Raw genomic sequence first — 25,255 nt, forward strand, 5'->3', positions numbered from 1 at the left:
AATCTGAGCGATTGACAAGATGAGTCTTTACGGTGTTGTTGTCGCACAATAACTCGTTCGTTAAAGTCATTGGTGATGTTCACCAATGTTCACCGATGTTTAAGCTTCTGTTTGATGTTCACCAATGTTCGCCAGTGTTTTTTTACTAAATATCGTTTACTTCTCTGTATGTTTAACTTCTAATAAGTTGTATTGGATTGACGACCAACTCGCCGACGTCTCTACTCGATTTTATACGTCGGCGAGTTGGCGTCGGCGAGTTGGTCCGTCGGCGAGTTGACTGGTTACCTTCCGAGACCCTTAACCATAAGGTCACTAAGCACAGTTGTGATTGTAACCAGAATGCACTTCACAAAAGTTATCCTCCTAGCAGAGGTTTTATCCACAACTGAACAAGATAGGTAACACATGAGACTCTTAATTAATTGTAATCTTTCCTAAACAACCCACATGTAGAGTTTTTGAAATAAGGTTTTAATGTATCTGTACCTGGCCATATGGAGTACAAGCTTTTCTGTCTGAGGAGCTAATGTACTATCAGTAAACACACTCCAATGTTCAGCAGAACTGATAGGCTCATCTGAGGGTCCTCTCTCAGAGTGCATCTTGAGTGTAACATGAACTCCACTACATCCAGCACCAAACAAGATATTCCCTGCAATCTAAGTGAAATAACACAGCATGCTTATTTTCCATGAAAATCTCTTTTTTTACTATTACCCATGAGTGTGCTTAAGTCTAGTGAGTGGTCTAAACTGGTCTACAAGCATACTTCTAAAAACTGCCACACTGTAAGACCTACAAGAAGTCCCGAAGCGTAAGTCAAGAATTATTTCTCCTAAAAGGTTGCTTAGTTTTAAAGAATACCAAATGTGGTATAAATTTCACAGTTAAAACACCAACAAATAATAACTATCACAGAAACTCATCCATTATATTTGTATGGAAATGTTACCTACACTCCCAGACATATATTGAAAATAGTTGGCACACTTTTCCAGAGACCCCATGATGTTATCAATAGCAATTGTGTCTATGCCATCTTACAAACCAACATTGAAAGGGGCAAGAGAGGCAGTAAGTGTCTCAACAAATGTGTTTAGGTGGGAATGAAGTATTTTAACCATTTCAGGGGCAGTTTGAAACACACAATTAGAGCACATGTATAATTTTAAACAGAAGGCAAACAAAGATGCTGATATTAAAGAGGGAGGCTTGTTGGAGCACTAATAGTGAATAATAATGACTACAATACTTACTTGCAACAACTGCTGATGTGCAAAGAGATCATAAGCAAGCCATGAAGACATCATACTGCCCATCACAATAGACAAAGGCCCTCCTCCCCCTGCACAAGAAGCACTTGGACTTGAAGGTCTGGAGGGTGCACTAAATGGCCCTATAGGGTGGGTGGGCAGGGGACTTCGACATGAAATTGATACACTACACCCATATGCTTCAGGATAACTTGCAACAGGGAAAGTTTCAACCAGTAATGACAAAACATGAATACATCCAAGCTGTTGAGACAAAGATTGAGAGAAGAAACTGATGTAAGTTGTTAGTAGCAACTTAATCACTAAAACACTTTCATGTTATGGAACTAATAAAAGATAATCTCCCCATTGCATCCCTATGCTTCTACTCCCAAGAGAGCCACATGGCAATAGGTCAAAAAGGTTGCCTTATCCAATCAATAGTTATGCAAGAAAGGACAGTATAAAACTCTTTATTTTGTCAACAATTAAACATAGATTCTTAGGTTGGATCTGTTTTGAAACCAAGCTTAAAGTACAGTAGATCACAGTTACACCAACATTTCAGGGAGGCCACTAACACCTTTCAAAGTTATATCTAGTGAGTAAGCTTTTTATAGGAAGAGTATGAGGTACATATTTGAGGAATTTTTTGGGGTTCTCCACCAGCTAAATGCATGTCATTACATTTAAAATATCAGGTTGATACACTTTGATAGTCTCTTGTAAAGAAAATGATACAGTCCATACACATTAATAATAATACTGATAATAGTACTAATAATAATGATGATGATGATGATGATGATGATAATATTGGTAATTCAGTATACCAAACAGGTTCTTGATGTTGAATGATTCAGCTTGTTACCAACAAGTGTCACAATTCTTGAAAGGTTAGCATCAACAACTGAGTGGGTGAAAGCCTTACAGTGAGACTCTTGAATAAAGAGACTGCCTGGAATATAACAGAGATGTAAGTGTAACAGGTATTAATACAATTATCTATTTTTGGTTTAACATATTGAATTTGGTTTAACTATCCAGCAATGTTTACCAACTGTCACCCAGCTTTTTCCATATTGTAATTCAGTACACCAGCATCACGTAATATTGCACATCATGTAAATTTTAGTTTTCGTTTTCCCTTTTCTGGTTTCTGGCAACTTAATTTTTATTTCTGGCAACCAGTTTATGACTTTTGGTCACAATACTGCAAGAACCCTGATAAAAAGTTGCAATCTCAAATGAAATAAATTAGCTGGCTTGATTTATTGTTTCTTAGTTTCAATTACATTTACACCATAGAAGAATAAACTTTAAAAAACTAGAAATCATTTTAAATTGCAATTTTTGCAAAGTGAGTGAATCTTTCTGTATAAAGTACCCCTAAAAAAATACCATTTAAGGGTGTAGAGTCACGTAAAAAAAAAAAAAAAAAATTAAATGAAAGCCTGCGAAGACTCACTGATTTGGCTCTGTGCAGCAGATACAACTAAAGCTTGCTTGTCACTGTTCAGTGAGTGAAAGAGTCTTGGAACTATGCTGGGCAGTGAAGAACAAGTATTATAAGAATAATTACTTTTCATCAGATTAAGTAGGAGTATAAAAGTTACACTGAATCCCCAGAAGTTTTTCTCACTGGTTTCACTCATTGAACTAATGCTGTAGATCTTATCACTGCCCACTGTTATGATATTACTTAATTTGTTTAGATCATTATTCCAAAAAATTTATTCTAAATGAAGAGCTTTAATCATTTTTAAGTAAACCAAATGTAAGCTAAGAAACTAGCTCAACAAGAATTTTTTCCTAAGAGACAAGCTCCCCTCTATTCTTACAGTACTCCAAGAGATTGATTTCAAATTCTAGCCAACCACTAAGATACCAAATTTCTCCTCTCTGGTTATGAGGTAATTTGTATTGCTCCTCTTTACCAACTGCACCTGTGTAGCATTCTCAGCATAGCCTGGATTGTTACATAATTAAATGATGGAAGAAGGATGTTTCCCATCCAGAATTTCAATTTTTCCTTTGATACACACTCAGTTATCCTGTTTAATTTTATGGCATTCTGAATGTGGTACTTAACAGGCAGTTTTTTTCCCTGTTGCTCTCATAACACAACATACCTGACAATACACTTAGCAGCTGCTTGCCTCACTCGAATGTCCTCATCCTCCAGCAAGTGTAGAATAACATTATTAATCAAATCCTCTTGCAAATTAGTTTTCTATTAATCAAAAACAACAAACAACAAAAAGAAGAATATCAGTCTATTTCACAGAAACAAGGAGATAATTATTTAGTGGAAAAAAAAGAAATCACGAGAAAGTAGAATCTAAAAGAAAAAAAGATGGTATTCCTTCAAATTGTTTTCAAATGATCATCAGTTTTGATGAATTTTGAATGGGTTGGCTTGGTTGAGCTTATTGAAAAACAGAGGACCTTGAGCTGGTTTTGCACTGGAAGACATGAAAAGAACTTGCTTTTTTCAGATGCATGATGCATTTGAAATGATTGCTGCTCCTTTTAAGTAAGATGTTAGTCCTTTACTGGGTTAACTTGCAATTTGCCAGGTGTGGTCTTGGTATTGTGGTCAGTCACACATTTGGGAGAGAGACACAATTTGAGAGTAAAAAAACTTGCCCTTGAATGCAACACAATGCTGACCACTAGGCCAATGCATGTCAGTGCATGTTACCCTATAAGCAAAACAACCAAAACAACCAAAACAAAATGACTGAACGACCAAAATGAAATTACCAAATTGACTATAACCTTCAAAATAAAACAACCAATATGACCAAAACAAAACCAGTACAACCATTGAGACGAGTGGAGGATTATAGGGGGTCTAGTGCACTGACAAATATTGTATAAAAAGTCTTAAATACAAGTTTATCTTCTGCATTTTGTGAACCAAAACTTACAAACAATTTATGCATCCCTGACTCCTGAAGGTGTTCAAATTTAAGTTTTAGAAGACCTAAAAGCCTGTAAATAATAACAAAAAAAGGTTTACTCTTGATACACATCTTGTTATGTACAGTCATGTGACTGACTTGAAGCAGTTTAATATCACTTCTTGCATTTGACCAATAAGTGTTTAGTTCACCTCAAAGAAATGCAATATGAAATCAATTGACTTTGTAAAATCTCACCTGAAGTCCACTTCCCCTAGTATTTCCAATAATTCAACCTGTATTTAGATTTGTAAAGGTATGGTTAGATTTTAAATCCACAGGGTGAAGAAAGTTTAACATCAATTCACATTGCATGAATGTGCACCTCCTCATTTTTTTTCATCTTTATTTTCATTTGGTTTTTTTGTTTTGTTTTTTGTTTTTGAATGGAGGATGTAGATGGAGAATCCATGTGAGAGTAACTCCTCACTAACCAAGCCCCGCCCCAGGGACAATATTCAGTGCAGCTCATGCAACTAAGGTTAGTAAGTAGTTACTATACGACACTCCAACCAAACTTGTTTCTTTTAAAGGTTCGGGGTTTTGAGAACAAAAAAATCACGGCTTTTGACTGTTTCCGTAAATTATGATTAGTTACTTTTTTTCTGCTTTGCTTTGTCAATGATTGTTCTTGTTGTATCTTGTACTTTTGATTTATATTGTAAATTGTATTATGAAATTGAATTAGTATCATATCAGTCATACCCAATAAAGCTGTTAAAAAAAACCAAAAACCAAAAACATGGAGGTAAATACAAGCAATTTTTCAATATTTTGTGCATCACAGCACAAAGATATGCCTGCCACTACAAATATGATTTACACTACATCAGAAGATATTTCACTCTCAATTCAAATTAAAGGTATAACTCAGGAAAACATTCTCTCTTGTAGTTTAACAAAAATTCAAGAGAAAATAGTATCTGTGGTTTGGGAAATCAATACAAAGTTACTGAATTATATAATTATGTAACAACTTTTCTATACAAACCTTTACTAACCAATAAGAGTTATCTTTTAGAGTTGAAATGGTGTTCAACAGGTCCAAAGCAACCTTGGAGTGTTTACTAGAGCACAGCAAAAAGAGGCAGCTCTAAGAAAAACAAGTCAGGTATGAGAAAGGAAATGTAAACTTAAGAGCACATTAAGTTGAAAAGTTGAGGTGTTACAAATGTTTGCTTTTTTGTTATTGGACCAAACATGTCACAAACTCTAATTCTTTTGTTTTCAATCTTCTTGTATTATTGGCAAAAAAATCAACTTTGGTTGACCCCAAATAATTTATTGGGTTTAACTTGAATTACAAGAATTTCTCTGACTTGCATATGCTATACCTTTAGAGAAACACACGCTTGTCTGATGGCAACAGGAGACTCATCTTGAAGGATAGACTTCAACACTGAGATTAGATCTTCCAGTCCAAATGGAACTGTGAGAGAGGTAAACTTGTAATAAATCAAAATGAAATTACATGTTATCCAGCTCTGAAAAGAAACTTTGGCAAGATGAGTTTCTCACGAGAAGAACATGATTGGTGAAACTTTTGTACTTGCTCCACTGAAATGAAGTCATCATCAGCCAGTTGACAGACTTTTTTACACCCTAGTTTAGCCTGAATTCAACCATCTCCTCAGTCAAATCCCCTTTGGCATCACCCAGGCAACAGTGAGGCCCAGTTCAGACACTGTGCTTCTGCCATGCTAAACTTAATTTAGGAATTAAGTTTGACAAAAGCACGTCATCTGAATCAAACTTTTTAATTAAGTTCAGCACAGCAATTAATTTTGACAAGCTCTGCCATGCTACACAACTCTGGCATGACAGTGATTCAGGTGTTATACCCCTCCTGTGCCACACAAAATTCATAAATTAAGCTAATGTGTTTTGGCAGGATTGCATTACCTTGGGGAAGTCACAAATTAAAATAATTCTCCTTTACAGAGTATGTGCTTAGGGTGCTTCAGTAAATGCTGAGTTTCACTCAACATTGGCTGTACATCTGAATCAGAATCATGCTTCCGCTGTGCTATAGTAAAACCTAATTGCACTTAAGTTTGACATGGTAAAAGCACAACAACTGAACTGGGCCTGACTCTCAGAACATAAGGGATTAGGGTAAGGATGTCTCTGGCACTTAAGACTAGCTCTAGTTGAAGATCAGTTCTCCAAAATACAGCAAACTATAGGCATGCAGTTGTATATTCTCTTCTTCAAGTAAATTTCCCAAAAATGATTACCAGTTACAGATCATCAACAGGCTGCTGACCAACAAGCAACAAAAAACATCAACTTTTCGCAAACTCAGTGGTCAATCAAGTTTTAAAAAATTCATTAGAAATGTAGCAATACAGTAACAATGACACCTAATTCAAAAACATGCCACCCAAACACGAGCAACTTCCAGTGAGTTATGTGCTGACTATTGACAAAAGCTAGTCAGTAACTTTGCCAGAACTTGAAAGGTGACAATCAAACAACAGATAATCATCAAACAACAGAAAGGCAGCCAAAGACTAATCAACAATTAGTTGTTAGATGGGTCTTGAGTAACTTTTGCTTTTGTTTTCTTTTTTCCCCCTTTTTAAATTTTCCTAGAAAAGAAGCCTTATTAAGTGTAAATAAAGTTTGTATCTACATGCTGGTTAACCAGGGCATGAAAAGACACAATAATTTTTAATGCAAACACATTGTTTATAAAAACACCATATTGACAAACAATTTGATACCTGTCTCCATTTCTTGACAGTTGTCTATGCACCAAGTGTCAAAATCAAGCCTGAAATTTAATGAAAAATTAGGAAAAGGTTAATCAACATGATACAAGTTAAAGCAGTTTAAAAGATACTTCACTGTGGAAATTATGTGTGAAATGTACATGTATTGTACATGCATCTGCTCAACTTTGATCATCACTTCCAGCTTCCTCCTAAGCAAGTCAGCAAACTGTACAATTCTTTTGATAACCATCACCAAATTGATAAATTCCTGTTCTCAGCTTTGATCTACTAACCTTCCTTTGTTCAGTCCTGTCCTTACAACATTTCCAATCACAGTGGCCAGACTTCCTCGCAGTTGTGGATCTCCATGTCCACTAAAGAGAAGAATATCTCTAACAAGCTGAGGACTGGATTGATGAAATTCTTCACCATCTGAATCCTCAGATAACTCAGGTAATATTCTTACTAAGAAAGCTTCAGGGTAGAGCTTAACAGCTTGAGCAATGCAAGAAAGGGCCAATGATTTAACACTCACACGCACAAAAGAGTCTGACAGCATCTCACCAGGGTTTCCAGACAAAAGAAATGAGCTCATTAGGCGGACACAGTGTACAAGAGGCACCCCTTTGCAGGCCACTGCATCTATCTGAAAACTTCTCTCCACAAGCAGTCTTACTTCCTGTGTCGATACTGACTCTGTCCTAATGGTATCATCCTCAGAGGTGGTTAACTCCAAGCCATCACTGTCTCGGTGGGCAACATAATCAAATGTTCCATGTGATACTTGAGTCTCATTCTGAGTTGCATCAATGGATGCATTGTTATCTGTTTCAGCAGCATAACCAGGGTCTGATAAAGACCTGGTAGTTCTTCTATTTTCTGTCTTCACCTCACTCATTGTGGAATCAAAGACATCAATTCCTTCTTCTGCTTCCTCTCTGGTTTGATCATTGTCTCCAGCAGAACCACCGTGGAGACGCAGGCGATCCAGCTCTGCTGACCTCAGCATTTCATCAACTGATGTTTGCTCTGTGTCAAAATCAGTTGCAATGGAGCTGCCAACCCCAGTATCTACAGTACTAGCAGTGCTTTCAGCGATGGAAGCTGTTTCTAGTTCACTCATTGTTGGGTCACCTTCAGAGGGTGTTTCTTCCAGAAACTCCAAGTCTTGGGTAGTAAAAAAGTGAGGCAAGAGAGGCAAGTGAGGCAAGACAAAAGCACCTTTGAATACCATTCAACCATGTATAAATAATCATTTTCTCTCATTTAAATACAATCTCCCACATTCTCCCTTTCCCAATATTCTTAAAGTTTATAATCAATACAATAACTGTACTCTCTCTCTCTCTCTTCGAGGGCATATTTAAAAGACCTTGTTGCAAGTAGATTTCTCTATCACATCATTCTACCATACATGATTTTTAAAGGTTGCCAATTCACACCCTTCAAGTTGTTCCATAGATTCAAGCCTTTAAAAACTAATGATTGCCTCTCTCCTATTTTCACATTTAAACCAGTTAACTTCATGATACTGTAACATGATAAGCAGAATATTGTGAAAATTATGAAGTAAGAGGGTAGTCTTCTAAACAAGAATTACTGCACTTTCCCAAATAAGCATCCAAATTCTAATAAGCGCCCTCCCCTACACAAGTCCCCATCCCTAGGCCATAAAATCAACCAAGCACCCTCTCAAAGAAAGCCTCCCCCCCTCCTCTCTCACTTACTAAAATAATACCTTGTATAACTTTTCAACCTTCAACTACGGTGGAATCAGAACAAATTAAAATAAGCACCCCTCTGGATTAAGCACCCTACTTCCAGTAAGCGCTCTTGGCCTTTTAGGCACCTGGGTGCTTATTCAAGGGAATTCTGTATTTCATTTATGGTATTCTACACATTACTTGCAGGTGGACCTCCAGCAGACATTGTAAAGTTACCTTGCTTTGATGCATCAGAGTTGGCACTTGGTGTAATTCCTTCTGCTGATAGAAGAATCGACAGAAGAGCAGGAGGTGGGGCACGCAGAAGCTGCAGCAATGTTTCAAGTGAGGCTGTCACCACGTTATGATTTGAATGCTTTGTGCAGTACATGATCACTTCATAAACCTTATAAAAGCAATAACAAATTAAAATCTAGTGGAAGACTGAGCTTCCAGCTTTGAGCAATTTAGTGAGATGGTTATTTGTGAATAACAGATCCCCTTTACCAAATGTCACTTAACTTTTGCTAGTAGACAGATTACAAAAAAGGACCCTGAAGAAAACATTTTAAATTATGGAAAAGTAATTTAAGAATCAACAGCTTCTAGCGGCCTCTTTGTTAAAAGGAAAGCCCAGTCATTTAACCTTTGAATTGCTCACATGTACTACAACTAGAAAATTTCCTATGGCAGCTGTGAAATATTTCATGATATTGTAATTATGTTATACTACCTGTACTGTAGTTTCACAAATTTGTTTGAAACTAATTCCAAAAATATTTGCTTACAACCATGTGCAGTGAGAGGGTTTAAATCTAATTTTTCTTTGTTTCCAATTCCCTATCCTGCTGTAAAGTGTGCTTAAAATTATGCAAAAAGATAGTTGAAACACAAGACAGCCACTTTAAATCTCTCCTGTCTAAAAAAGCCATGCCTTCATCAGCGCTGTAGATTACACAAAACTTCTGAGAATATAAAAGCATTAGACAAATGTGCACCTGTAAAAGCTGATTGTTCTGCATCTGTTCAGCACCAAGTGTTCCATCTGCAGAGTATGAGCAATGAGAACCAAAGCTGCCTCGCAAACCTTTCATTTGATGATCAAATGAGAAAGAGCAATCCAAGTTTGGAATCATGTGTCGTAAACACATCAGCACACCAAGATAGACAGTTGAATCTTTGTCTTCATGGAATGGTAACACCAAACCTTAATTAAAAGTGTGAACAGGACAAAAGTCAGGTTTTCAGTGTTATTTTAATAGAACAGTACTCTCCCAAAGATGTGGCTGGGACTCCATGCTTCACTTTAAATATAAAGAATTAACTGGTTCTTGAACTACATGTACAATCTAAAGTTCCTTAGATTTAAGTTCTAAAACACTGCTGTGGGCCCATAAACTTAAGGTACCACTTTCAGACATTCACATTTTCTTGCAATCCAGGCTACAAGGTTTATTGTGCTAACAAAATAGCCATGAAAGAAGTGGGAAGATACAGTATTTGGCCTTCTTTGTTTTAAATTAACAGTGTAGTATGATGCAACATGGACGAGAGTGTCTTTAGTTATGAATTATTGGCCAAAAATCACCTCTTTCTTGGCCCTCTAACGCGTAACCCTATACTTTCTTGCTTAATGTTTTTCTTAGTATGGTTATTCAATTCTTCCCTTCAGCTCACAGCATATTGGCTTAACATTTTAACCAATAGAGTATAGAGAAAGTAACTCACCTAACAAAATGTTCAGGAGCCACTCATAAAAGAAACTTGGTTTACGTGAATATTGACAGATAACAACAAGGCCACTTGCAGCAGTTCGTCTGGTTGTTGCTGATGAGGATCGCAAGTTTGGCAAAAATGTTTTCAGTAATTGCTGTTGATAAAAAAATTGTGTTTATGTTTATAAAGAGCCACCTTCAAGATCTTGAAAGTGATCAAAATAATTTTTTCACCTCTTTATAATGAATCACATGAATATGCTACAGGCAAGTAATAGGGAAAAACTAACCTTAACCTCTTTATCACCTGTAAAACTTCCCAGAACACTCATTATCTTCTGCATGACAATGGCAAGTATTTCCTAGAGATAAAAGAAAATCAGTTAACCAGGTCTAAGTAGAGTGATGTGGAATCCAAAACCTTTATATATTTTCACCTCAAAAGAGTTTCTCCTACTTTTTTACCTGGATTGTCTCCTCAGTGCGTGTGCTTACACGAGCTATGCATGGCAACAAGTTTGCAATAAATGGCCTGAAAGAAAAAATGCATTTTAAAAAATGATCAAAATCATGGGGGATTTTCAGCAGCTGGATGGTATGAGCCAATCCTTGCCACTCAAATTTGCAGAGACTCATACACTGTAGAAAGAGCAACTTTCAATGCAATTGAACATGTACCCCCAAAGACACAAAATAATGATTCCAAAATTTTTTCACTAGCTAGGCCACACTACACTCTGGACGCTAATGAAATCTTGATAAAAAATTCCCTTAAGTTAATGGTGCCACAGCATGCATACTCATTCAACACCACAAAATTCCACTAGTTATTTCCACAACCTTTCCCAGGCCTTTCAGGTGTTTTCTGCAACCTTTGTTTTACAGGCAGCAACCAAAATACTCTGGGAACAATAATGTAATGTAGGTACCGTATTTTTCTCTTTGTTTCTCAAAACAAAAAAATTTCTTTAATTTCCTTGCTTTTCTATAACCCATTTTCAGTGCCCAGAACTTAACAGGCCTGCATGGAATCCAACATTGAAGACTTCTATGAATTTCAAGGTTATCCACAACACATACAAATCCTGTGCCACTTAACGTTTAAAAATCACTCCCCAAGTTTCTATTTATAGTATCAAGCTACAACAACCCTGGACTAAAGAAGTAAGTAAATACTATTTACAATTGTAACTGTAACATCTTGAATTTGCTAACAAGACTTTGAGCACAATACTCAAAGAGTTTGCCTTATAATTCTGAAAGGTATATGAGGATACCCTAGCTGAGATAAAAACCATACTAATACAAGCAATAAATTATTTTTGACAATATAGTATTGGTGAATACTAAAACACACCTACCGGCATTTCTGTGGCCTAATCAAATGGCACAAGTCTCCAAATCTAGATAAAGCAGCTCTCAGACTTCTAGCAGAGCCATTCTAACAAATGAATACAATGATGAGAAGAGAAAAAAAAACAATCATCTACACCCACAATGTACATTGTAAAATGAAATAGCTATTATGACTATTATAACAAAATTTACAGAATTCTAAACCTCTTTTATTTTCTTGTAAAGCTCTACATGTATCCGTCCCATAAAAGAGTCCATCAATCCCTGTTGGGAGGGAAAACATCACTTCTGATTAGAATCTAATCTCTCCTTACAGTTTCCCTGCCGAACAAAACATCAAGTTCAAGAGAGTAAAGGAAATGATCACCAACAATAGAAGCTATTGTTGCATTGATTGTTAAACAAGTTTCCCTTATCAGTATCATAGGTAACATAAAGAAAACATTATGGAGAATGTGCAAACTAAGGGTTAGTAGTGAAACTCCCAGCTATACTGACTTGTATTAATGTAATGATTAGTAATAAATGAGTTTGTTTACAATGTCTCCATGATCTTTTGGATGAATTTATTTTTTTACCCCTGATATCATTCCTTCAATACCAGACATAGAGATGTTTTGCAATGGCCTCTTGCTTAAACATCTAAATATCAAGGTTCTTTCCTTTACAAAGGCACAAAGGTATGGAATACTCTTGACTACCTGGTAAATTAAGGAATATAATGTTTCTCCCTAAATTTATCAAGCTTTTCAAACTTTATTGGTGAAATTCTTGTGATATGCTTTTCAATGTCTTGTATATTGTATATTGTACGTGTATCTTGTAATTTGTGCTTTAGCCTCATTTTGTATTTTATATTTCTGTATATATCTTTTCATGTTTATATTGTTTTTGCAGGTCCCCATTCAAACCAGCTCTCACTGAACTGACCCAGCCTAGTTAAATAAATAAAGACATTAAAAAAAAAATACACACACACACACACACACACACACACACACACACACACACACACACACACACACACACACACACACACACACACACACACACACACACACACACACACACACACACACACACACACACACACACACACACACACACACACACACACACACACACACACACACACACACACACACACACACACACACACACACACACACACATATATAAGTGAAAGAATCAAAGAGGTTGCATCAATTCTCTGTTACTCTGAGTTTTGCGCCTAAGCGCTTGTCAGAACTTTTTCAAAAAGTTCTCTCTGACGAGCACTTAGGCGCGAAACTCAGAGTAACAGAGAATCAATGTGTCCTCTTTGATTCTTTCACTTATATATACTCAGCTCTGCTACCACAGCATTGAGCACTTTATGCCAAGGTAGACTCTACCCCCACAGCATTGAGCACTTTATGCCAAGGTAGACTCTTCCCCCACATTTATATATATATAAGCAGTGTAGAATTGGTATACCTAACGATGAACTCCCAGTAAGAGGATCCACAGGATACAATGTTTGTCATCGGTTGTTAAAAAAAGGGGCCTTGGAGGGGAAATTATTACTGTGGTTCAATGGCCCTTTCCCAGGATCCTGTTATGATTTTTACCAGATTACATTCATTCAGAGGCCTTCAATGGTGAGCTTGTTGCTCCAGAGTAAACACTAATAATTAAGTTAGATTCTTTTTTCTCTCTAATTTTTGTCACTTATTTGTATTCACATGCCACCCATAGTTCTTTATTTGCCTTTCATTGTTTAACCCTTCCCTGTTGTATTATGTAACCTCAATCTTAAAATTTCTGTTTTGTATATAAGTCACAATCTTTGTAAATAGCTTTTTAGTTTTTAATTTTTAACCTGAAGAAGGCTGAACAGCCGAAACGTTGTGCATTAAACTCGTCCAGAACACTCCAGAGTTGGCCTCTTCATTACATCCTTATAGTACACTTAACTATATATATATAGTATGTATGTAACTAATGTAAACCTCTAGACAAGAACTGTAGGCTAAAACAGCTTGTTAACTCTCATTATGTCTACTGTATATCTGTCTTCTTTCATATCATAGGTGCATGCAAGAACTAATCTAAACGCAAGAAGAATTCATCAAGATCATGAAACCATTTAAACATCTCTATAAGGCAGCAACTGACCTTGATAAGTTTGTTGAGAGATTCACCAGCAACCAAGCGCACATCTGACTCCTGATCATCACAGCTGACTAACAAAGAGTCCACAGTGATAGCCAGGATCTTTGGAAATTCAGACAAACTTCTGATGGAGCAATCAGTCAAAACAAGTGAACATTAAAGGTGCATTAATCTCATTTGTATTAAATTTCTTTTTGCAATGAACTGACAAAGGAGTACTATTTCTAATTCAAAACAATAAGAGTTTTCCCCAAGATCACAACAAAATGACTCAAACCAGAGCACTAAGGTAGTAAAAGTATTCTGAACATCTAATGCAAGTGATACTTCAAGGAAGTTGTCAAGCAAAAATGAAAATGAAAATATTCATTTTCAGAGAAGAAAAACATGGATTCTTCCCCTTTTTTAATTCATTTGTGATCCCACATGTCAACATGGCACAGCATCAAGAACTCATGGATTTTTTAATTTCAAAATGAATAACTGGTGTTACAGATACATGCAACAACTGTACCAGCATATAATAATTCCTGTAAATTCCAGAGATTTCTCCCTTAAACACTGTAGTGAAAGTAAGTACAAGTGAAGGTATTCCCAAGTAAAATACAAGACAACCAGTCATGGGGTGTAATTTATATTTTAAATTAATTCATTCCAGCTAGGAACAAATAGAAGATAAAAAATTTTTAAGTGCCTAATATTCTATAATTCTCATTTTGATACCAACCTTATACCTGAGGAGCAAACTAGTTCAGGAATGGTGTTCAGATATGATATTCTTTCTTTTTTAGACAGAAGGCTTTCTTTCTTCCTATGAAAAAATTAATAATATTGTTTGTTACCTGTGGTACTGTTTTTTTTTCTACTACATTCACAAAAAGCCTCAACCTTGGCATTGGCTCAGTAAGGTGATACAGATATATATTCCATGCCCTCAATCATTTATAGTGCTGATTAATATAGCATTAAATAGAAGGGAAAAATTTCAGTAAAGTCAGTTCTAATAAGTTGTAGCTGTGTTTACAACAGTAAATTCTATCTTACATTAATTATCATCCCACATGTTTAATTAAGTCACGAAAATGTTCCAAAGTCATTAACTTCAAGGAAGTCTCCTGAGAATAATACACAACAGTAATACATGCATCTTTGCATAAGAGCTTTCAGCTTAGGTCAGCTACACTGTGGCTGTGTACTGACTTGTAAGTACCAATGCATTATTTTTTGGTAAATGAGCGCTTGGATAAGGCTGAAAATCAACAGAGCTACAGGCAAAATATAAAACTTTAAGAGAAGGACTGAAGGGGGAGGTTCATACTCAGCCCTGTCATTTAGGTTGGTATCACTTGATCAACGGCTGTAAACCAAGTTTAACTAGTCGCTTAATTTATCTAAAATTTAAGGTCAGCATTCGATAACCAGTGAGCCTCACTTTTTGTCAACTATTGATGCAACGCTGCATAAACTAAGTAATCTAAGCAATGGAGATATCCTTACTTTGCCAAAGGATTTGGGTCAACCACAGGAATGCCCTCTCTAAAATTTTTCAACGCGTCAAAAATTTTGAGCAGCTTATCTGCCGCTGCTAGAGACATTTTGTGCAAGTTTGCTCCTACGTCCAGAGCTCTGAAATAAATCTTTAAGTGTCATCTACTTTACAACCTCGATCGGCCGCCATCTTTGATACGTTAGCCTCGCTTTCAAGATACAGGTGGCCTCGATCCCAGGTCTCCACCGACAGACGCTAACAACGCCCTTTCTTTTCTTTCATTCTCACATTTCAACTTGCATGCATGCGGGGTTTCCTTTCCTTCCTTCTCTCACTAAAAACGAGAAAATGGAAAGTTCCCAGGATGCTCGCTCAGAGTAAGTAATCTGTGCAATGATCATAGAAGTAATCAATCGTTTCTTTGGACCATAATTCATACGATTAGTCCTGATTTTTCGATTGTTGTTCGCTGTTTGTGGGTCATGTGTTTTAAGTCTGTTTAAAATTTGTTTCCTTGGAAGGAGAGAAGAGAATCTACATTCAATAATTTCCAAGATAGCTGATGGTGCACATAACATTCATGAATCGGGACTGGTAAGTGCATAGTACAGTACAACTCTTCCTGTTACGTTTGATAAAAGTTCGATCTTTCGTTCTGCAAGTTATTTCGAGCTCCTTAGTGAAGAACTCATGGTTCTGAGGAATCACCCAAAGTTCCTGTATTGTGATTTCCAATAATCACTGAAAGAACTATTGAATCAATCGAACAACCGATGCTTCTGTATTAAAACTTAAAAGGCGACTTGATTTTTCGACTATGTCCCTTATCAGGTAAATCAAGCGGAATAGTAACAGTTTGCAAGCGTTTAGCGTGACTCAATTTTTAACTGATATTGCGTGACATTTTCGTTGTTGCTAAGGAAAGGGAGCCTTGTTCCAAATACTGCAAGGTTTATGGCGGAAATGTCCTCTGAGAATGGTTCCTTACCATTGCTGTACATAAAAGAAGTGTTGTGCTGGTTAAGTTGTCATTTCTCTCAAGGTTTTATGTCCATCTACATGTTTAAAAATAAAGGGGGTGAGTTTCTAAAGAAGCTGTGGTGCGGTAAAAGTGGTAAAAGTAAATTGGCCACTATAAAGAGTTAAATGGGTATGTTTCGAGCATTAGCCCTTTGTCAGAGCAATTGGGGAATTGTGGGTTCTGTGTGGGTTTAAATCCAGAAAATGGAGCTACGCTATTGGTGGGAATATGGTGACGAGAAACAAGAATAAATTAGTTGAATGAAAAGTGCTTGTTGATACCGTGGATTAAGAGTTCTGATTTGGAAGATAAATTTTTGTTCTAAAGTTTTGCAGGTTTCCAAACTGCCCTCATGTAGAGAAAGCTGTAAAACTTTAGAGAAAAAATTTATCTTCCAAATTGGCACTCTTAAACCCCACAGTATCAACGAGGGCTTTTCATTCAACTAATTTATTCTTGTTTTATTGTTACTATATTCCCACCAATAGTGTAGCTCCATTTTCTGAAATGAACCCACACACAACCCACAATTCCTCCAATCGCTCTAAACTAATGCTTGAAACATCACTCTTTTAACGCTTTACGGTAGCCAATTTCCATTTTGAACTCAGTTGTTAGCACTAAATTGCATGTTTAAAAACCAACTTTCCTAATTCAAATCAGTTGGAGAAAAGCACCTTGTCAATGCCATTATCTATTTTTTCATCTATTTAATACCAATGCTGTTTGAAAATTAATAATTTGATTTTTTTTGCTCCATCTTCATGACCATTGTAGTTATACAGATTTTATGATTTTATTATGTACTGTTTTGTATATTTTTGTGCTTTTTTTTTAAGGATGAAAGTGATTTTCTGATCGTGTCGAGTGAACACAGAAGTTTCAAAAGGTAATGACTAAGAAAGTTTTTTTCTTGCATTATTGCAATTTGTAGCTTATAATTTTATTGCACTTTAGTCTACTTTCAAAGTCGTGTCATTGTTTTCATCAGTGGGGAGAATTTTGGACCTTTTCCATATTGATCCCAGTATGATTACCATACATTTAATGTATGCATTGTGAAGAGAATTGAGTTTCATATCTAGGCAATTACTGGTCAATTTGTCAATAGCTTAAAATAATTCACAACTGATGTGAAAAGAATCAAACTATGCACTGAACATACAGAGTGTACATTGGCATAAAAAGATTTAACCCCTACAACACCTCAGGAGTGTTCAAAAAGGAATTGCTCCTTACATTATGGATACTTGTGAAGCAAAAGGGTAATCAAGCAAAGCATTTCATCTTAAGGGCAACGGCCTATTTAACATTAAACTCTTTAGCAATAATATAGAGAATTGATATCTCGATCCTGGGAGTGAAAGGACTTAATAGTGACATGTTGAAGTTTATGAGTACCTTTAAAAATGTTCAATACCAAGAGGACAAAAATAGTTGCTAGGATTTTTAATTTTGTTTCACCATCACCAAATGAATGGCCTGTTCCAGATGTTCAATTACCAGTAGTAAAATAGAGCAAAATAGTAAATGGCATGACAGTAGTGGTGGAGCAAAAAAAGTGGAAGGCTTGGGTTGGACTGTTTAAAAGAAGGAATTTTGGATCACACACAATTTTTACTATTGTGCTATTTACTGTTTTGCTCTGATTTACTAAGTGAAGGCCTAGGACAGTCTATGGATGTCTGTGTTTTGTAACGCACTTTTCTGGTTTTTCAGAAAACTTGAGCAGAATGAAGAAAGCAGAAAAATTACAAAAGGTGACCTGGATTCAGGGGTCAAATTCATCACTGATGAGATCAAGCCAGATATTGACGCCATGGCTGTGCAGATCTTTTCTGAGCTACCAGAAGAGAATCCTTTCAGGCTTGCGGATGCAGGAGCTGAACAAGATCTTATTCATCCACCAACAGAACCTGTCTATCAGCAGTTAACCCTGGAGGATCCAAGCAGTGAAGTAAGAGAGGCATTGGAAGGTAATCTGGGAACAAGTCTTGTTGTAGTTGTTTTTGGGGCTCTAACTGAATGATTTTCCCAAAATAAGTAATTACTAAGTACTGAGTTCACAAAAGCAATATAGTAAGGGGACTGTGGAGAAAATGGGGGCCCAAATTTGTAAACAACTCCCCAACCCTTTTGATGTGGTAATTATGACAATCATAGCATAAAATTGGCTCAGTCAAACATTTGGGGTTGGTTATTTACACAAGGTCCATCCCAAACAGCAGTCTTACATAATCAGTGGGCCTGAGGCCTTCTCCATAAGAGGGTTGATTTAATTAAATAAATTTCCTTACACCATAAGCTTTCAGCCCTCTTGATGCTTTTCACAAAAATAATGTTCAGATAAAAAGTACAGCTAAATTGAGGATTGTTTAGGGTGCAAACTTGTTAAACCTTTCACTCCCAAGATCTCATTAGTAATTCTCCTTACTGCCTGCCATTCTGCCATGCAGTTCTTGTGATGTTAGTTTGGAGAATTTTTTATTGGATCAACTTATAATCCCTTGACTGATATTTTTCTTCATTCTCATCACTCGCCTTCTTGACATTGTATTGATATTGTAAGGAAAAATTCTGTTTGGGTCACTCATGAGGGTTAAAGAGTTAAAAAGTGACCAGATCAATCCCAATGACTGGCTCCTAGTCTTTTGATCTTTTCATAAACTATTTCATTACGATTGTTCAGGGATTTAACAAAAACTGTTGACTGCCATAATCCTATTGGCTATCTGATAATATGTCACTGCTTACTCTGGTCAAAATAAATACCTTTTGGCCCTCAAGGAACTTTTCATAATCACCTACTTTTGGTGAGTCTGGTGCCTACATGAAAACACTTTGAAACCCCTGATTACTAGTGTCTACAGCAAGTGTGTGATAGTAGTAAACCATAGTATCATTTTGCATCATATCACTTTGAGACAAACTTTTAAGTTATGTTTTGTCTGATTTCAGACCCATTAGATGATGTTGGAGTAGCTTCTGATGCTGGTAGTCCTGTGCCAATGCCACAGATGGCTCTTGGTTTGATGCCAACACCCAATGTAACACCTCCTCAGGAAGTAACCACTGAACAGATCCACTTGCAGTTTCAAAAGAAACTTGAAGAACTTGAACAGCAGGTAAGGAGTTAAAAAAAGTAAAGCAAAGTCTAATTTGGAACATGTTGTTGCCAGAAAAATTTTTTGAGTTCCCCTTTGGTTTTGAATTATTGAAAAGTTCCTTTGTTTTTGTCATACAATTTACCAATTTGATCAAACAATTTGGTTATACTGGCAGAGGTTTGTCAAAGAAAAATGTGGGTCACTGTTCAAGTATTCTTTTCTTCCAAATGCTTAACCCATTGTCAAGGCATCTGTTAGCCACAGTTCATCTGAAGAATGCCCATGCTGAATGTTATCTCAGTTCATTGGACCATTCATCTGGAGCTTTCTCACATAACTGAAAGTTCAATAACCAGCCACCTCATTGCCTGTCCTTACTTTTTCTTGATGGGATGTTGCAGCACCAACTAATACAATCCACAGCTTTATTTTATTTGATCTGCAGTGTTATCCGATTGTATCAGGACCTATAAATTTAAATTATTTTTACTGATTGTAGCAAAAGAAAAAAGGGGGGAAAGAGGTTTCCACCAATATTCTTTCTGTCACAAAAGCAAAATTGCCAGAGTACCTATGTACCCTATGTACCTATGTACCCAAACCATTTCTAACTTTGTACATTGAAATTACAATCTCTTGAAGCCTCCTATTGTAGAGAGAAGGCAAGTTTACACTGCGTAGAAGATCTTCGTGAGTGTCCGTCCTACCGTTGTAAATTTCTCTTATAGCGCGTTCTTGTAGTCTCTTTCATTGTTATTTTCCATCGTTTCAGGTCAAGGTCCTTCAAAACCGAAATCTCGCCTTGGAGGAATCATACAAGAAGCTGTCTGACCTCGTGGAAGCCCAAAACCATCTACTTGCAAGCGGGGGACCATTCATCCAACGGTTGGCACCGGCCACTCCTCAGGAAACCTTGGCCGATACCACTGCAAAGACAGAGACTCCAGAAGTACCTCCGTTACCCAACGTTCCCTTTGTAAGTGAAAATACTTTATTCTCCAACTCACAACAGCTTTACAGGAGCAGTCTGCGTAGCTATGAGCTTCCAAGGAGGGTGTCGGCGAAGGAAGTACTCAACCTTTGGGAGCATGGCTGTGAGGAGTTCCCCCCTCTGAAAGATTGGACTCCCACACAAAAACTAAAGCAACAGAGCAAGATATCTCGGTGGAAGAAGCTCGTTGATATCTTCAAGCTTCATTATCATGGTGATATGAAGAAATTCGAAGAGAGTTTCTCGGACAACAAAGGGGAAATTCTGCCGGTGACAACCATCCTGTCGTTGTACGAAACTCAGCAGACTCCGGCCTTTCTTGGTAAAAACAATTCCGACCACGAGGGAGCGGCGGCTTTTAGCAAAGAGAAGGTTGATGCCCAAGATGTGGATGAAGACTTCAAGAAGGAGATACGGAAATCTGTAGATTCCGAACTAGAAGATTACGAAGGTACTGATATCAACAGAGAACCTACGAAAGTAGGAGAGGACAACAGCATGGCACAACCGTCAGCTGAAGTACGTTACTTTCTCCCGAGGAAGGTAACGCCAAACGATATTGTGCGCCTCTGGGAGGAAGGTTGCGAGGAGTTCCCTCCGGTTTGTCAGTGGTCACGCGCTCAGAAAATCGGTCAAGAGACTAAAATATTCCGATGGCGTAAAATTGCTGAAATCTTTAATAAGGACTGCAACAGGAACTGGGACACCTTCTATGCTAAGTATTCAAATGACCGCGGGCATCTTCTGGCCATTTCATCGATCATAGCAAAGTACGATGCGGAAAACGCAACGACAGGGCCTATTTTTGACATCCCCGAAGCCCGAAGCAGATTAAGTACATCAGTTGATGAACAAGATGAAACTGAAAGCGGAGAAATGTCACCCAGTGCTGCCCCATCAAATGGCGCGAGTGGCGTTAAGTTGGAAAGCTTGAGCCCCGGCGAAGGTAGCAGTCATATTTTACCTCGCAAAGTCACTGCCAAGGATATTATCAAGCTGTGGGAGACTGGGTACGGTGATCTACCGCCCCTCCACAAGTGGACGCCCGCACAGAAGGCAGGACAGCGCAGCAAGTTTTCGCGCTGGACTAAAATATATGACATATACAAATATCACTGCAAAGGAGACTTGAGTTTGTTTGAGTCAAAATTCTCGGACGAGCGCGGCGAGCTATATCCCGTCACCACGATTGTTGCCATGTTTGATGCCTGGGAGTCACCGTCAAGCCTGTCCAGTCCTTTTGCCGTTGCGCCTCCCGGTCAGAAAACTGGAGAAGGGACTGAGAGTGAGATTTATCAACTCCCGCGTAAAGTGACTGCCAAGGATGTAGTGCAGCTATGGGAGGAAGGCTGCGAACTTTTTCCGCCCGTTAATAAATGGCCGAAAATCCACAAAGTAGGACATGAAACAAAACTCTTTCGCTGGAAGAAAATCGTGGACATCTTTCGAAAGGATTGTGGCGGAAGTTGGGAAAAGTTCGAAGAAAGATTTAGCAACGCCAAAGGTGAACTGTTGCCCATTTCCGCAATTTTGTCTAAATACGATTTAGAAAACGAGCCTCCATCGTACTTGCCAAAACATTTTGCGTCCGCTCTGAATAATTGTGGCATGGTACCAAAGGACGAGGTTGGCGGACAGAACGTTGAGTTACAAGACCAAGAACACGATAAAGTAATAGGTAGTGACTCAGAAATCCTAGAAGGTGACGGAACTTCTACGAAAAAGGGTTCGGATTTCATTCTACCGAAGAAGGTGAATGCGCTGGACGTAATTTATCTGTGGGAGAACGGCCTGGGAGATATGCCCCCGCTGTGCCAGTGGTCTCCGGCTCAGAAAGCCAGCCAGAGGAGCAAGATCTCGCGCTGGAATAAGATTGTGGATATTTTTAAATACGAGTGCGGTAGCGACATAAGAAAGTTTGAAGAAAAGTACCGAGATGAGAAGGGAGAGCTGCTCCCAATTACTAATATTTTGAACCTACACGACGCACAGGACAAATCGTTGTGAGTTTGGGAACGCAGTTGGGAGACAAAATGCACATTGTGGAACATAAACTCCCTTGCTGGTGGAACCGATCGAGAGCGATTTTCAATTGAGTACCAAAAGTAATCCTGGGTTGCCTTATTATGATTGGTCTAAATAAACCGTCCCTCAATCAGTCAGATACAAAACTACATCCAATCACGACTTAATCACGTGTGATGGCGATGATGTTTCCGTGATTTCGTTGTTTCAGGTATTCTCCTTAGTGTTCGCTGGCCTCTGGAACCGCTTAGGTTTAGTTTCACGACACTCAATCGAGGGGCGCCCTGTTCAGTGTCAAAGTTTGCTTGTTCAAAACAAATCGATAGAACATTTGTCGAGTGGTTTGAACGCTTATGATATTTTCTATTGACTATAATATCAAAAGCAATCAAAACAGCGATGCGTAGTTTGCTGGGATATGTTGTATAAAAGAGTGAAAGTAGGGCAACTTGCATTAATACTTACATCTTTTCATACAAGCGATTTCTAACAGTGAACTTTAAAACTCTGTCCCAAAACCGACAAAGCCTTTTTTGCAGCTGCAATTCACCGTTTTTTCCTGGATGATGAACCTCCATCGTAGAGTAGTAATTCATTATTCCAAGAGATGGGTGCAGTTTTGCTTCCTCAATTGACTCAGCCGTTTAACTCCCACAAGAGATTGACATTTCATTGTAACTTCTCCCTATAATGTCTGTAGACTATCGAACAAACGGGTGATGAGAATACTCAACCTATCAGGTAGAAGTTGTTATCTTGATCTTACACCAAATTCTCATATCTTTCTTGATAAGGTAATGTTTAGCAGCTTGAGGGGAGAATCAGATCTTGGGAGGTAAAGGGCTAAATTAACTGGGCTTATACAGTCCCCTGTCGATTAAAGAAGCTTGCGCGTTGAAGAATGACTTTCTTTTACATCATGCACACGAATTTTGACTCAACTGGAAGGCTCGCTTTAACGGCGCGCCGATCTTGTGCCGAAACAAATGTGGTTGGTTTTTGTTACTTATAATTAACCAAGAACCAATGGGGGTAATATGGCTCTTTGCAGAATTCAGTTAGAATCTAGAGGCCTGAGAACTTCGCTGTTTAACAACTTTTGAGCATGGCGCCGTTTGAACCGTGTCGATTAAGCATCATGCAAGGACTTGCTAAGTTAAAAAATGTGACGTAAAGTGTTATACGAAGGCAAACATGGTCATTCTTCGTCCTCAAATACACTTTGAACTCCTCTCTGTTATCTGTACTTTCTATGGTGTGAAGAATGGTGACTGGTTTTGTCTGTATTTATTCCACTTTCAAGATACTTGTGGAAGTGTGCCAAACATTTTTTTTTATGAAAAGTACAATCAAGGTGAAATAAATTCATTTCATATCTGCAACTTCGTCGATTTCAATTTTCAATTTTGCGATGCAGTTGTTGGGAAGATGCGTGCGAGAACATTAGGCCAGATATGGGGACAGTTTTCTGTCTTTAGCCTTTTACACCTTTGCGTCAGTATGCAAGTTCTCCATATTGTATATTTCTAACGGTACTTACAAGGGGAATTTGTCTGACATCAAGAGCTTCAAGGGTTTACCATCATTCCCTTTATTCTCTTCACTTTCGTGTTTGATTGCGGTTGATACTGTTAGGAGAAATTAGATGCTCATCACGCTTAAGGGTTAACGGGGGGAGGGGGGTAACGGGTCGAAAGACACGGAAACTCCCAACATTTTAAGTACGCGGCAAAATATTAATGAGTACCCTGTTCCACAAAAGAAAGGCGTGCCTCACGAACTTGAGGCGAGTATTCAGCTGGGCTTCTTGCGGAAAAGTTAACTTACGCGCGCACTTACAGGGCGATGACGTAATGGCTACGCTTTCCCAGAATGCAGTAGCCACAAAAAATTAAAAGGAAAAAACAATGATTGTGAATAAGTGTGATCTTTTTAAAAATCATCGTTTATCACTTTGTAAGATCACCAACCACCTTTTTTACCTTTAAGATCTGGTCCACACAGATACTACCTGTTTGTATTTGAACAGTGGCTTCCCTTTGATGACAGAAATGACATAATAGAGGTTGACGAGCGCTGCAAGTTCTCTGTTGACGATTACAAAGAAAACCCCTGTGGCTATGAACGTGTTCCGAACAAAGAATAATTCTTAAATTTCGTGTGATCTACACATTTGAGCCTGAAAACTTTCTGAGAACTATTTCATGTTCCCACCAATAGCGAAGCTCCATTTTGCTGTATATAATCCCCACATACAGCCGTTTCGAGAAAGGCTTTCAAAAAAAAAAAAAAAAAAAAAAAAAAGGAGTAAAGCGCACTTGACAACCCCGAAAGGTATTGTGGGTAGTTTTCTTGTCACGTTCCTTGACGACAGGATTTCAGAGAAATCTGGGAAAACGTCACTGTAAGGACGAGGCATCGCTGGTTTAATGAATTTATTCATTTATTTCACTTATGATATGTCATCGGTCATCAGATAACCGGATTACCTTTCGATATTGTCGCGTGCAACTTTCCCTTTCTTCCGACAACCTTACTCGAAACAGGGTAATTTAGCATCATCAACTGAGTTAATTACGTAAATTGGCCATCGTAAAGGGTTTAAAAGCTCACGTTTCGAGCGTTGGTCCTTCGTCAGAGCGATTGACGAAGGGTGAACGCTCTGACGAAGGACTTAGCTCGAAACGTCAGCTTTTAAACTCTTTACAGTGGCCGATTTACGTAATTAACTCAGTTGATAATACTAAATCACCTT

General features: G+C 37.8%; 2 protein-coding genes across 3 annotated transcripts in view; one reads left to right on the top strand and one right to left on the bottom strand.

The window, feature by feature from the left end:
* The window catches only part of LOC113680248 (huntingtin), a 49,998-nt gene extending 34,433 nt beyond the window's left edge, over positions 1-15,565 (bottom strand). For both annotated transcript variants that reach the window (XM_089196701.1, XM_089196702.1), the window contains exons 1-21: positions 15,365-15,565; positions 14,595-14,678; positions 13,871-13,991; positions 11,918-11,977; positions 11,719-11,798; positions 10,823-10,889; positions 10,648-10,719; positions 10,371-10,512; positions 9,641-9,849; positions 8,880-9,048; positions 7,233-8,106; positions 6,949-6,998; positions 5,557-5,651; positions 5,214-5,315; positions 4,421-4,458; positions 4,190-4,253; positions 3,389-3,489; positions 2,725-2,801; positions 2,090-2,214; positions 1,260-1,520; positions 490-662 (exon numbers count right to left, since the gene is read on the bottom strand). In XM_089196701.1, coding sequence (XP_089052827.1) covers positions 490-662; positions 1,260-1,520; positions 2,090-2,214; positions 2,725-2,801; positions 3,389-3,489; positions 4,190-4,253; positions 4,421-4,458; positions 5,214-5,315; positions 5,557-5,651; positions 6,949-6,998; positions 7,233-8,106; positions 8,880-9,048; positions 9,641-9,849; positions 10,371-10,512; positions 10,648-10,719; positions 10,823-10,889; positions 11,719-11,798; positions 11,918-11,977; positions 13,871-13,991; positions 14,595-14,678; positions 15,365-15,462 — 3,062 coding nt within the window. In that variant the 5' untranslated portion in view covers positions 15,463-15,565. The remainder of the gene's footprint in view (positions 1-489; positions 663-1,259; positions 1,521-2,089; positions 2,215-2,724; positions 2,802-3,388; positions 3,490-4,189; positions 4,254-4,420; positions 4,459-5,213; positions 5,316-5,556; positions 5,652-6,948; positions 6,999-7,232; positions 8,107-8,879; positions 9,049-9,640; positions 9,850-10,370; positions 10,513-10,647; positions 10,720-10,822; positions 10,890-11,718; positions 11,799-11,917; positions 11,978-13,870; positions 13,992-14,594; positions 14,679-15,364) is intronic.
* Positions 15,566-15,629: 64 nt separating this feature from the next.
* On the top strand, positions 15,630-23,882 carry LOC113680261 (uncharacterized). Its single transcript, XM_027197280.2, has 6 exons — positions 15,630-15,733; positions 15,878-15,950; positions 17,217-17,266; positions 18,097-18,353; positions 19,336-19,502; positions 20,257-23,882. The coding sequence occupies exons 1-6, from the start codon at positions 15,657-15,659 to the stop codon at positions 22,480-22,482; spliced, it is 2,850 nt and encodes a 949-aa protein (XP_027053081.2). The 5' UTR covers positions 15,630-15,656; the 3' UTR covers positions 22,483-23,882.
* Positions 23,883-25,255: the final 1,373 nt, after the last annotated feature.

The sequence above is a fragment of the Pocillopora damicornis genome, chromosome 2 (genome assembly GCF_964200805.1).
Source record: "Pocillopora damicornis chromosome 2, jaPocDami1.2, whole genome shotgun sequence".
NCBI lineage: Eukaryota > Metazoa > Cnidaria > Anthozoa > Scleractinia > Pocilloporidae > Pocillopora > Pocillopora damicornis.